The sequence below is a fragment of the Tachysurus vachellii genome, chromosome 24 (assembly GCF_030014155.1).
Source record: "Tachysurus vachellii isolate PV-2020 chromosome 24, HZAU_Pvac_v1, whole genome shotgun sequence".
Lineage (NCBI taxonomy): Eukaryota > Metazoa > Chordata > Actinopteri > Siluriformes > Bagridae > Tachysurus > Tachysurus vachellii.
The window spans coordinates 9947883-9960628 of record NC_083483.1 but is presented as its reverse complement, the minus strand read 5'-3'; the positions used below and the strand labels follow the sequence as shown (position 1 = coordinate 9960628).

General features: G+C 39.1%; 1 protein-coding gene across 7 annotated transcripts in view; it reads right to left on the bottom strand.

Annotated features, from left to right (window-relative positions):
* The window catches only part of atp11a (ATPase phospholipid transporting 11A), an 81732-nt gene that overhangs the window by 41038 nt on the left and 27948 nt on the right, over nucleotides 1–12746 (bottom strand). For all 7 annotated transcript variants that reach the window (XM_060860003.1, XM_060860001.1, XM_060860002.1 and 4 more), the window contains exons 2-6: nucleotides 3545–3667; nucleotides 2930–3019; nucleotides 2758–2838; nucleotides 2431–2538; nucleotides 122–250 (exon numbers count right to left, since the gene is read on the bottom strand). In XM_060860003.1, the coding sequence (XP_060715986.1) occupies nucleotides 122–250; nucleotides 2431–2538; nucleotides 2758–2838; nucleotides 2930–3019; nucleotides 3545–3667 (531 nt within the window). The remainder of the gene's footprint in view (nucleotides 1–121; nucleotides 251–2430; nucleotides 2539–2757; nucleotides 2839–2929; nucleotides 3020–3544; nucleotides 3668–12746) is intronic.

Below are 12746 nucleotides of genomic sequence, written 5' to 3'. Positions count from 1 at the left end.
AAAAAGAAACCAATCAACATAAAGTATTATTTTCCTGCAAACTCTTCAGCGATCCACTTTTCACTCCTGCTCCTAGAGACGTGTGAGTGTTGTAACACACACCGCTTTGTGCCTTAATCACCTTGTGACTGGACTCGCCATCCAAGCTGGCAGTGGTGACGAAACATGTGCCATCGTCTCTGCTGGTGGAAAGCAGTATCAGGTCACAAGGGAACGTCTCATCCTCCTTCACCAGCACCACGTCACCCACCTGCCACGCACAAACATACACGATCGGCCATAGCAAGGCTGTTAAGATCAATTACACTACAAACGTGAGAGTCATTAAGATTCATAAATTTCGATCGAGACAAAAATAATTGATTGATGGTTACTTATGCTCCTTAACCCTATTCTACTGTAAGCGTTACACACTAAAGAAAACCGTGCTGAGAGAAAAATAAATCATCGTTCTGCAAAAGACTATGATGTCATTAGTACGCTCTTATCAAAGCTGGGCTGCCCAACACACACCCTATTCACACTCTGGACAGCAGCCAATGCCGGCTGTAGCGAAAATGACATGAACAATTGATGTTTAAACACTATGATTTAACATCCTAAACGGCTCATTTCAAGCACACAGATACACACGGCAACATAAATCTATCACGATGATGGGCAGATCTGGGGCGCTGTTGCCATCGGCTGAGATTGAATGTTGCATAACAGATTATAGGTGCTGACTGGATTATGCTTTTAAATGAGTTCAGTCCATCATGTTGTTTCATTGTTAAATAACATATAATGTCAGAATAGAAATGTGCATCAGGATTGGGGTTCGAGCCACCGTTCAGTGTGACATATTTAACATATTCATTCATGTGGGATTCTATGAAAATCCAAAAAAATCCACATATCGGTCAAACACTCAAGCATTTTTCTCTGTAGAGAAATAGAACAGATTATTTATTGCTCTTATAACACAATGCCGGCATCAATTTTCAAGGGAAATAAATGCAACAGAATTTCAAAAGGTAGATAAAGAGAGATTTTTTTTACTATAAAACAACAGCAGCGAGATAAAGTACTTCACTTTAATACTAATAAGAACTCCAGGATTTGTCTTGGTTTCCTTTCCTTTGTAAGCCTTCTAAACACACAGGTTTCTCAATAAAAGCATTGTCTAATGTGAAGCACAATCAGTGTGTTAATGTGTGGTTCTTATTTTACAGAGATCAAATGTTGGGGATTGTTCACTGTGTAGCAGAAAAGCTTGTGTAAGTCCTAAGTGCAGAGGAAGAACAGAGAAGCTGTTTAATTAAAACGTAGGAGTTGGAGCAGTCGTGGAATTCAGTCAGTAAATGTTTCCGAGCAATATTTTTCTACAATGGAATAATGAATGATTTGAAATAAATTAAAAAAAAAAACAATTCAAGAACGTTCGAAACGATTCAAGATTTTTTACTTAGTGAATACACAGTGAAATGAAATCTCAGCTTCTTCCTCCTAGACTTCTATAAATAAACTTCATTTAAGAACTAGGTTAAAAATAATAATGAATAGAAATAATAAGAATGAAACGGAGATAATAGAATGCGATGTGCAAAACGTTTACACGTTACATGTAGTAATATGTAAAGACATGTCTGTGTTAAGGAGCCTGATGGCCTGAGGGAAGAAGCTCTTCTTGATTTGTAGACATCAGACTGAGAAGCGTTTACACTTTAATCTAGATAAAACTGAATACAATTTTTATATCGATTCAGACCAGCTACACTTTTCAGTTTATGTTTAGCCGCCCTTAGCCTTCAAGTTATGCATGACAAGTTGGGGGTTTTTTTCCCTGCACAAAAATCTCCTTGTTTGTAGAAATCTCACATGTTGATGCACTGGATAAAAACCAGACTAAAAAAAACACAAGAGTATTTCTTTTATTCTGTAAAGCAATTGTTGAGAATTGTCCTGAAGAAATGTTCTAACTGGGGAAAAAAAGCAATACTGAATGATTTAAAGTACAAATACTGTCTTTGATATTTCCAAGTCATATCACAGGTTTTCTAGGGTTTCTGATGGAGAGCCTCTGATGTCTCTGCAGTAAAAAATAACTTCACTGTGAACTTGTGTACACAAAGCTGCACTTTCTGTCTGTCATCTTAGCAAACCTCAGCTGACAAACTCTAACTGGGACGATGCTGTCAGCTGAATTGAATTAAAAGTGGCTAGTTTTCTCCAATGAGCTCACACAAAGCATCAGTTCCTGAATATAACGAATCCCTTATAAATGGGAATACAGAGCCATTGTCAGTGCTAAAGGTCAATGTCGTTCATAAAGCATTTCAAATGACACTTTGACGTGTCACCATAATGTTAAGTCAACGGCGACCCTGCGGTCAATAAAAGACTGACGTAACATATAATCTGTATCATGTTTCCTGTTAAGATTCATACCTGCAGATTGCGACTCTGCTTGCGAACCACTTTGCCTTTTTGGACGACTTGGACAGGACACCGGTTGATGGCTTTGTCTGCCTTGTGCCTGAGCCAGTCCTCATAGCCCTGAGAGAGAGAGACAGAGAGAGAGAGAGTGTGAGTGAGTGAGAGAGAGAGAGTGAGTGAGAGAATGAGAGAGAGAGTGAGAGATGTCATAATTGTGGAAAATTCATTAACAAATTAAATTGACTGATTTTTCAAAATTACTCAGAATTAATAAATAAATACCATTTTAAAAATCAGAAACCCAAACAAAATAGAAAACCCAAAAATTCACTTGCTTACCTGTTTAATAGCGGTTACAGTGATGACAAAGAAAAGTGGTAATCCACTGGTGATGGGACTTGTGGGAGTGTCGATAATTAACTGCAGAGAAAGATACAAGTAAGAGTTTTTCAGTCTGTCTGTCCCGAGCTGGACACTTCTACCAAAAACACTTTGTTTCACTGAGGCTCACCTGTACAAGAAAGATGATGAGAAAGTAGAAATTTGCGATTCTTCTAAACTGTTCAAACAAATTCTTCGGAATGAAGTTCCAAAAAGTGTACTGTAGGAAGACGGGGTTAGAAAAAAGGATTTAATTCAACATGAACGCTGTCACCTGCCACTATTTTACCCCACTGCATACACTCGATACCACTTTCCATTACTCGCATCCCTTTTACTTTCATTTCACACTTTTCTACCAATTTTACACATCTACTTTTTAAAGCCATTTACACGACCCTTTCTATTTATGATTATTTATGACACTTTTCTACACAATTACACCTGGTTCACATTTTAAACTCCGCCCTATTTTATACTACACTACCCACTTCTCACTTTTGCTTCTTTTGGTGCTTGTCCATCTTTTTACAAAAATAAAAAAAAAATAAGAATTAGAATGGAGTTCATTTTCAACAAGTAAAATCTTAATGAAAATGCCTGCAAAGGATCGACTTCCAGATCATTAAACGAAGTGCTGTTCTGAGGTACAGTGTTCAATATAGTGTGCTTTAATTTAATCTGTGCATGGACGAGACTCTTCTTGTGGCAATCATGTTGAAGGAGTTTCAGAATCATGTCAAACCTTGGAGGAGACTATTCTGTTGTCAGGGAACCTCTGAGGGATGTAGGCCTCGGTGCCAGGTGGTGGCACTTTCTGTGCGATATACACTGTCCTGCTGTCCACCCAGTTCTCCTCCCCTGCACACTGTACGGACACACACAGTGAGAGAGAGAGAGAGAGAGAGAGAGAGAGAGACAGAGAGTGTTAGTCATTTACTTACTAGCTAATAGAATCTTTCTTCCATTCATCTTCTTCCCTTTTTCCAGTTTGAGAGTGACACTCTCAGCACTCTTATGGGTAATGAAAGCTATGACCTACAGTACACAGCTGCACTTCTACAGAATATCATTCAGCCAATTAAAGACTGGATAACATTTCTCTCTGAATAGCCCATGATCATCAAATTACCCACAAAGAGCTTAATTATATCAGAAAGTTATATTTGATTCTGTCGCACTCGAAGTGCTCTTTTTGGTGCCACACTTGACGCCTCTCGGATATTCCCGAAGAAAGCCGTCCCTAAAGACTCTTACGGATACTCTACACTTACTTCAGGCTCTGAAAGCTTGACCAATTCAGTCATTGACAGCAGGCCAATTTTACACCGGTTGCACTCCAAATACACCATGACCCTCGTTATTAAACATAAAAGCTCACGCATAAATGCACCGGGTTATAAACAGGGTTTGCAAAAAATAGTTAGAAATAAACCGTAGTTGCCATGAGCATCAGATATCGCAGCCATCCTTGGCAGGGAGCTTAAGAGAGAAAAACTAGCCAATGATGTAGGATGTAGTTTGTTAGGTAAAGTATGTGGAAGAGGGTAGACAGCACTTTCCTCAGAGTTTGGAAGCCTGGTTAAGCTGTCCCAATGGGAAGGTTGGGAGTTTAAATCCCAGGTCCAGTAAGCTGCCACTGCTGGGCCCCCAATCAAGGCCCTTAAGCCTCAATTGCTCGGGTGTATAAAAAGTCTCTCTGGATAAAGGCGTCTTCCAAATGCCGTAAATGTAAATGTTCAGCTGCCTGGTGATGTTCCAAAAAATGTCAGGGCTAGCTTCATGTATCCACAAGGACGTATGTGCTAGCTTTCCACTCTCCCCTATTGAAAGCTGTAAAGTAATCAGAGAAAGGTACTTAGCAAAGGAATTAGGAAAGTGACCAGATTGTGAGAAATCCACAAGGAAAAAGAATGCGACAGCATAAGTATGATTTCAGTATGAATACACCTGATCCTGGAAGACCAGGGAGATATTTATAGAGCATATCCACACCAAAGTAATCTTGAACACGTAACAAAGTCTGTGAAACGTTTCATTATCCGAAACTCTATCTATTATTAAAACTGACTACAATATGGCACAACTACAACTCCTACTGGACATCAACCACCAGGTCAGTGACAGCATAAAGAAAGCATTAGAGTCAGAGTCAGAAACTCGATTCCTGCCTCAGCAGCATTTTCCCAGAGCCAGGACAGAAATGACTGGAATTGCTATTGGCTGGGAAAAGATCGAAGAATGGAGTCACTTCAGAAAATAAAACATCTCTAAGTGAAGAAATTAGTGAAGCAATAACTCAAGATGTCCTTGACTTGTTTCGGTCTTGTCTGTATGATGACCAGCTCTTCTGTATGAGCTATTTAAAAGAGTCAGTCCAATCATACTTGGCAGCTAACAACTTAGCACGGTAACTTTAGCGCAATAGCATCTTTTTTTATATCATTTATTTAGAATGTATCTGATCAGATGTAAGAGGTACGTATTTTTTCTGACTTTCTTATAACATGGAAAACAAGATAGCTACAACTGGGAATGGGTGAGCGTGATCGCTCATTGCCATGGCTTTAATTCACAGCAACATTAGCAAGCCACCCTTGCTTGGAAGATTTATGCAGCTCAGCATGAGAAAACAATTTCAACCCGTTAGCATTTCATACACTTCTCCTCACTAATCAAGCTCCATTCTGACTCATCGTTCGAGAGACCGGCTTCCATATGGCTCGTCATTTACTACTTCTCTATGTCAACTAGAGTTTACATCAGGATTTGCAAGTACTGCTGGGAAACAGGCTTAATTATCATGTGTGTATTTGTGTGTGTGTGTGTGTGTTTGTGTGTGTGCTGGGCAAATGCTGGGCAGTAAGGCTCTGTCAATATTTTTCTGGTCTAATCTAGCCTTCCCACACACACACAGACGCACAAACACACACACTTATTGTTTACACAGACAGCCTAATGCTGTTTTGTCTGAGTCGGACACTACGGGTGAGTGAAATGCTACAGCATAGCAGGAATGACTGGATTGGTTAAACACATCAGCCAATCAGAAAGGAATTAGTTGTTATGAGACGTTCAATGCAGTGAGGAATAAAACTCGACGTGTGCTGTCAACAGTATGGTGTGATCAGGTTCAACATGAGGAAGGATCACTATTTCAGTTCCAAAGGTTTTCCTTTAACAGCATGTTTTAACCCAGAGATTTTCCTCTCAAACTACAGAAAACTTTACTTTTATTTATTGCAATATATTAATGATCTTTATATCTGTTTATCACTTGTGTACGTTTTAGAGCTATACTCAGTCGCTCCCTCAGACACCTTGTTTAAAAATAATTCTTTTCAAAACACACACTCTCGTGCTGTGGAGTAACACACTCATATCAAGCACATATTAAAGATAGGCTGGGTTTAGACAGGGAATGGTGCTGTGTTGTGGCAGCACTGTGCCCTAGTTTTAAAGACACTCAGATTACATGTGCACCACGTACACACACACACCGCTCTAACTACCAACTGACCGGCCGAGCGGCTAAACTTACACACCTCTCTGGTGCCAGCTCTACCACACACACACACACACACACCCCAACACACTTTTTTTCCAGTCATTTTCACACCACAACTCCATCATAAGGCACTGCGCTGTATAATAAACCAATAAAAAAAACAGAAGTACACACACATTCATTTGTATTCATTCTAAAACATATACAGTATGAATCCTGGAAAGCCATCAGAGTCCCAGCACTTTTCACTTCCTGGTTTCAGCTCATGGTACGATGGTAAGAGTTTAGTGTTTATAGGATTAAAGTAGGAGAGCATGCAGGAGCTCCAGCGTGGGCTTTCAGGAGTTTAGTGAGACTAAAAGCAGCAGGTTGAGGTGCTTTGAGTTTCAATAACCCAGGAAAGACTGAAGCTTGAAATTGAATTTGAGAAGCGCGACGTCAAATTGGCCAAGGGCCGAAGAGCTCTCTCTGTGTGTGTGTGTGTGAGGAAATGAGCACCCTGCTCTTACATCCACTATGAAATTGCAAGGGATCATTTCCATGTCACAGGACAGGATGGGATGAGACAGGACAGGACAGGATGAGACAGGACAGGACAGGATGAGACAGGACAGGACAGGATGGGACGGGATGAGACAGGACAGGACAAGACAGGACAGGTCAGGAAAGTATGGGATGAGACAGGACGGGACAGGATGGGATGAGACAGGACAGAACGGGATGAGATAAGACAGGACAGTATGGCATGGGATGGGATGAGACAGGACGGGTCAGGACAGGACAGGACGAGACAGGATGGGACAGGAAAGGACAGGACTGGACAGGGAGGGATGAGACAGCACAGGAAGGGACGAGACAGGACAGGACAGGAAGGGACCGGAAGATTTGGCAGACGGTCATGGCTGAAACATGATACACATGTAGACATGCATTAACACACAGACAGCAGGCCATTTACTAATAGACAGTATGGATGCTTACGACAGCAAAATATGATGATGACGAGAAAGAAGCAGCTCATGTTACTCATAAACATCAGCAGATGGGTGTAATTAAGTCTTGTGACAAAAGCAAACATGCGTGGTCATCTATTTCTGCTATTTGTTTGTGTGTGTGTGTGTGTGTGTGTGTGTGTGTAACTTGCTGCATCACTGCCACTGCGTGAAATTAAGCATCTCTTTTATCTAAAGCATCTCTTTCTGAAAAGCAACAAGAAGAGAGGTCGCTGCTTTAAAATCATATGAAAAAACCTTTCAACTCTCTCACCAGCTCAAGCTTTAGGTCTCTAAATCCCAAAAATGGGGATCTTTCTGTTTCACTCTGATTAGCTACTTATACATCCACACACAGCCTACCGGTTTTTGTGGTCAAACAAGTCACAGATATAATCTGCGGGATTTTCCCAGGTAAAATTAATGAACAACACTGAAAGTAGATGTTCATCTTATATCGAGATAATATCTGGCAGCATACTGTAAGTGGAAAAAACAAACAAAACATATGCTCATTGTGTGATCAGATTTGAGCTTGACCCAACAAAAAAATAACAAAATTAAATAATATTCATAATATGGAATGAAGAAAGACAGACGGCCAGGCGCAGGCGCAGGCGGCCAGGCAGCCAGACAGAAAGCAAGAAAGAAAGCAAGCAAGCAAGCAAGCAAGAAAGAAAGAAGTTAATAAAATCCTCCCTTGGTTTGATGGATCTCTTTGCTCCGACATGCTAAGTGTACAGTGCTGAGTGTACAGTATTTGGCACCAACAGCATGGCGCCAAGCCTCTTACCTGCTGCAGCTGGAGGTGTGATGGTGTACAGAGTGTACAGAATGTGCAGGCCTTTATAGCCACAATTTAGTTCCAGCATCATCAAATTTTTACGTTACAATTACAGACATCAGGACTGGGGGACAACAGAGACACGTCCTGATCATACTGTAGAGCTACAGGACATTCAGCACAGCGCTTAAGACTGGGCTCATTGCTATTCGGTCCATTATCTCAGTGTCCGTACATCTCTCCATCTCTTCCTCTTGCTCACTACGTGTAAAACAGGGACTCGTCTTGTAGTCTAACCAGATCTGAGTGCCCACACACACGCACACACACACACACACACACACACACACACACACATACACAAAGAGTGTATAGTGGCCCTTTCACCTCACACCCACACGCTCAGCAGCTCACGCACGCACACACACACACAAGGGGCTGGTGTGGCCTACAGCAAAAAATTACCTTTGCCAGGATGTGATCAGTACATTTAGTCGGGTTCTGGCCAACTTGAAACAACACACACGAGCCCTCAGAACTATGTGAAGCTAAAATAACATTCCATACTTACACAATCTAAAACAAAACCACAACCCATAACCTACTGCAATATACTGTTGTGCACGGAAAGAAAAAGGTCACTAAGTCAAAGACAAACAGTAAAAGTTAACAATAAAACAAACAGTATTCAAGAGTAAAAAGGAAAATGATGGAAAAAGTTGAGCACATGTTCATCACATACCATTCTGCACGACTAGCTGGTTTACTATGAGCTTAGAGCACTGAGCACTAAGACATGAACACTTTGGATCGACACTTTATTTGTGATCCAAGTGTTTTGTTCAGAAAAGGGCCGATAAAAAATAATGTAGAAAAACAATCTGCCGTGGTTGTAGCCTTCATGTCACAAGCTACCACTGAAGATCTGGAAGGTGCGGGTTGTTCATTTAACACTCTGAGTGTAAACACGAGCACGAAAGCGACCGCTGAGTAGCCGAGTCACCTGCTCGCGGCCCTGTGTTAGAGCTGAAAGATTTAAAGCTCAGGATTGAGCTTAGTGCCTGAACGGCTTAGACAGAGAGTGCAGGAACGGAAAGAGGAACTGTGAAAGAAAAAAGAAAAAGAGGAAGAACATGAGTGCTCGAAATGTCGGCTTTCGTTAGACTTGTTGCCTTTCAACACGACGCCCCGAGCACATCACTCAGTAAAATTTACCTTTTCCTGATCATAGACTAAAGACTCACATTTAACATCTAACATGGTAAAGGAAAGAGCAGCATTTGTTTATTGGATGAGCGAGGATGCCAGTTACTGTTAAAACCAGGGGCTAAAACCAGACCAAATAATAGAATTCAAGGGGAAAAAAAAAATAATACCATATTGAGAATCATTAATCAAAACATACAACACCATTTTTTTCCTGCATGACCACCAAAATGTAATATGAAATACGGAGATTAGAAATATATTAAATGTGTAAACAATAAACACTGTTTATCATAATATCACGGTAACTTAAAAGAAAAATATGGTAAAAAATGTAAAATGCAAAAATTATAATAAAAAAATTATATATTCCATTATTATTTTTAATCTGTTATTATCATTATCATATCATTATCATATCATTATTATTATTATTATTATTATTATTATTTAAAGAGCAAAAAAATTCTAAATAAATATATAAAGTTTTTCGCTAAATATTTGAATTAAATTAATTACACGCAATAATATAATGCACATTTTTTACTTTTTAATTTTCTGTTTTTTTCTTTGTTTGAAAGTCCATATAAAAATTTTAAAAAAATAAATAAATAAACATTAAATGAAACATTAAAATTAATTCACCTGTCTGTTTATTATTGACTGAAATGTTCTGAATAATCTGATTTCCACTTTCTGTTATTATTATTATTATTATTTTATATTGTAAATGTCTTTGTCTTTATTTTATTTTAGAACTATTCTATATCTTATATGAGCTTCTTGCTGTCAAACCAGAGCAGGTGTGAGATCAGTGTGGCTTCATCCAACACTCTTTCTCCAGGACAAAGTCGTAATCTTCTCAGCTTGGGGGATGTTCAAGGTCAGTGCAGTGAAAAATCCCTGCAGGGATTGTCTCAGGTTCAGTTTGATCCTGGAGCTGAATGTCTACAGTCCATATGGAAGCTGATCTCAGAGCAGTGTTGTGTTTTGATGGATTTTAACTGATCTTCCCAGAATAAAAACAGTGCCAAGTGTCTTTAATGGGTGGCAGTGAAGTTATAAGGATGATACGGTGGTGGGGGAAAGATCTGGCAACCTTAACCTGGTAAACAATGCTTGATTACTGATCTCAGTCAACATCTACTTATCTGCTGGTTTTGCTAATGATAGATTCCAAACCTCGTTTTACTGCTCGCTGATTAGCCATTTTTCACAAAATAAATTCTTGACTGTTCTTGAATGTCGAATAAGTTCATTCAGTGCACAAAACAGTCGAGTTAATCTTTCAGGCTCTGCACAGATCACAGATTCCCAGATGCAGCACTTTCAGTTGAAATTACATTACCATGTACGACGAAGACAACACAATATCCAAAATGTGCTAATAAAATATTCATCCACAGCATCAAAACACCGCAGAAGATCTATTCCTGAGGAATTTAATAAAATCCTGCAGTACGTATGGATCTCTTGTATCAGTGATGACAGTCGCACATCCATACGCACGCTCCGAACATTACATAACCTATAAGCCTGCACATTTCCATTTTATTTTGTGTTTATGCTAATACGGGGTCATATTGTGCAGGGATTAAGAAGCAGACATCTTTTCTGGCTATGTTAAAAAAAAAAAAAAAAACACACACACAGTGCAATGTTCCAAAAGTATTGGCACCATTAATAATTCGGATACAAAAAAATCGTAAGAGTATACATTTCTCTGTGTGTGCGTGTGTGAGTGCTAAAATATATTTTATGCATATGCATATATATGTTTTAGCACACACACAACACACATATACACATTATAAATATTATTAATAAGTAACCGTAACATAAATGGATAAAATGTACAATCGGTTGTTCTTTAATAAGCTACAGTAATCGTTGGCAAATTGCTGTGGTACAAGAAGAATAAAACACTGAGAGCATTTTACTATAACTGTGTTTTTTTCCGCATGTGTACACTAAAGATTATGTTCTGTATTTACCTTGATGATATTCAAAATAAATGCATGAATAAAAAAAATAATACATTTATATTTGGTGTCACAGCGGTGTCACAACACACAGTATAATAAACATTAAGCAAAGCCTGGAGCTTTCAATGTGTACTGCTGATACTATAAGGTAACAGAACCCTTTCCATCTCAGACTCTCTAAACGTCTGGAGAATGTGGGCTGGAGGATAGAATAATCTTCAATGGTTCAGTTTAAGCTTTTAAAACTGATTAGGCTTAAATAACATCTTAAGGACGCATCTGCATTCAATCTGATCTTATCTTGCGCTCTTAGTCTGTGGTATTGGCACTTCGTAGGAAACTCAACACCCTTTCCTATTTCTGCCAAATATATTATTTTGGTTCAGAGCTATTTTGGGGCTCAGACTGCAGAATTGGAGTACATTTATAGACCTGAGGGTGGATATCATTGGTGCATTATATAAAAGATTGTCATGTTGTCATGTGAGGATGGAATGAAAAAGAAACAGCTCTATAACTGCCTGCTTATAGTTTGATATGAGGTTGGATTGAGTGCATGGTGAAAACAAACGATAAAGCTGTTAATATTTCATGCAAGGTGTGTCAGTAGAGAGGTCCGATCTCAATGAAGTCAGACAGCACCACAATCATGCCATCATGGCTAAAGGTAGCGTTTTAGCACAAGCAGCGCTGGTCAAATTAATTCAACAAGATAAAACCATCGCCATTAACACTTTCCAAAGTGTTCCCTTCGTAACATAAAACACGTCTCACCGCTTTTTAAAAGTGGAGCACGGGCCCAGAAAGCAGAGCAGCATCTGCTCCATCCTACACTCCGATAACTGGCAGAAAATATAGGCCTGTTTTAACACAACCCACACACATCCTGCCATTGATTCAACCAGATCCCTGATAGCATTCACCCAGTTTCTGTGTGTGACTCATCGCTGTATTATTCCCTCTACAGTCACTGCTGATAAACGATATCTCTACTGTCCAGTGAACTAGTCTTCAGTGACCGGAGCCTGGGTTACATCTGAATAGGCTTTCAAAGGCAGGTGCGTTCAATGAAAGCAAGTCTTTTGCAAGCGTCACCAGGCCAACAATCTTCTGAGCCAAAAGTGTGATACACTGTGGGAGAGAATGTGTGTAGGAACGAGGCTTGTGAAACCAGCAAGGAAGTTTAGGCAAAGAATGCAGGAAGAAAAGAATGTTTTCAAATAATATATATAAAAAAAAAATAAAAAAATAAAAAAAATAAAAAAAAAAAACTAAGTGAAAAATCAAAAGCAAAACATGAATAATGAAGAAGTACATAATACCTTTTAAATACAAAAAAAAACAAAAGGCATCTTATAAAACAATACTGAAAACACAAAAATGTTTTAAAACAAATCCTTAAAAAAATACTCACAATTAAGTTTTTATATCAACACACACACTGAACACAAACACAAATGACAAAACAAACC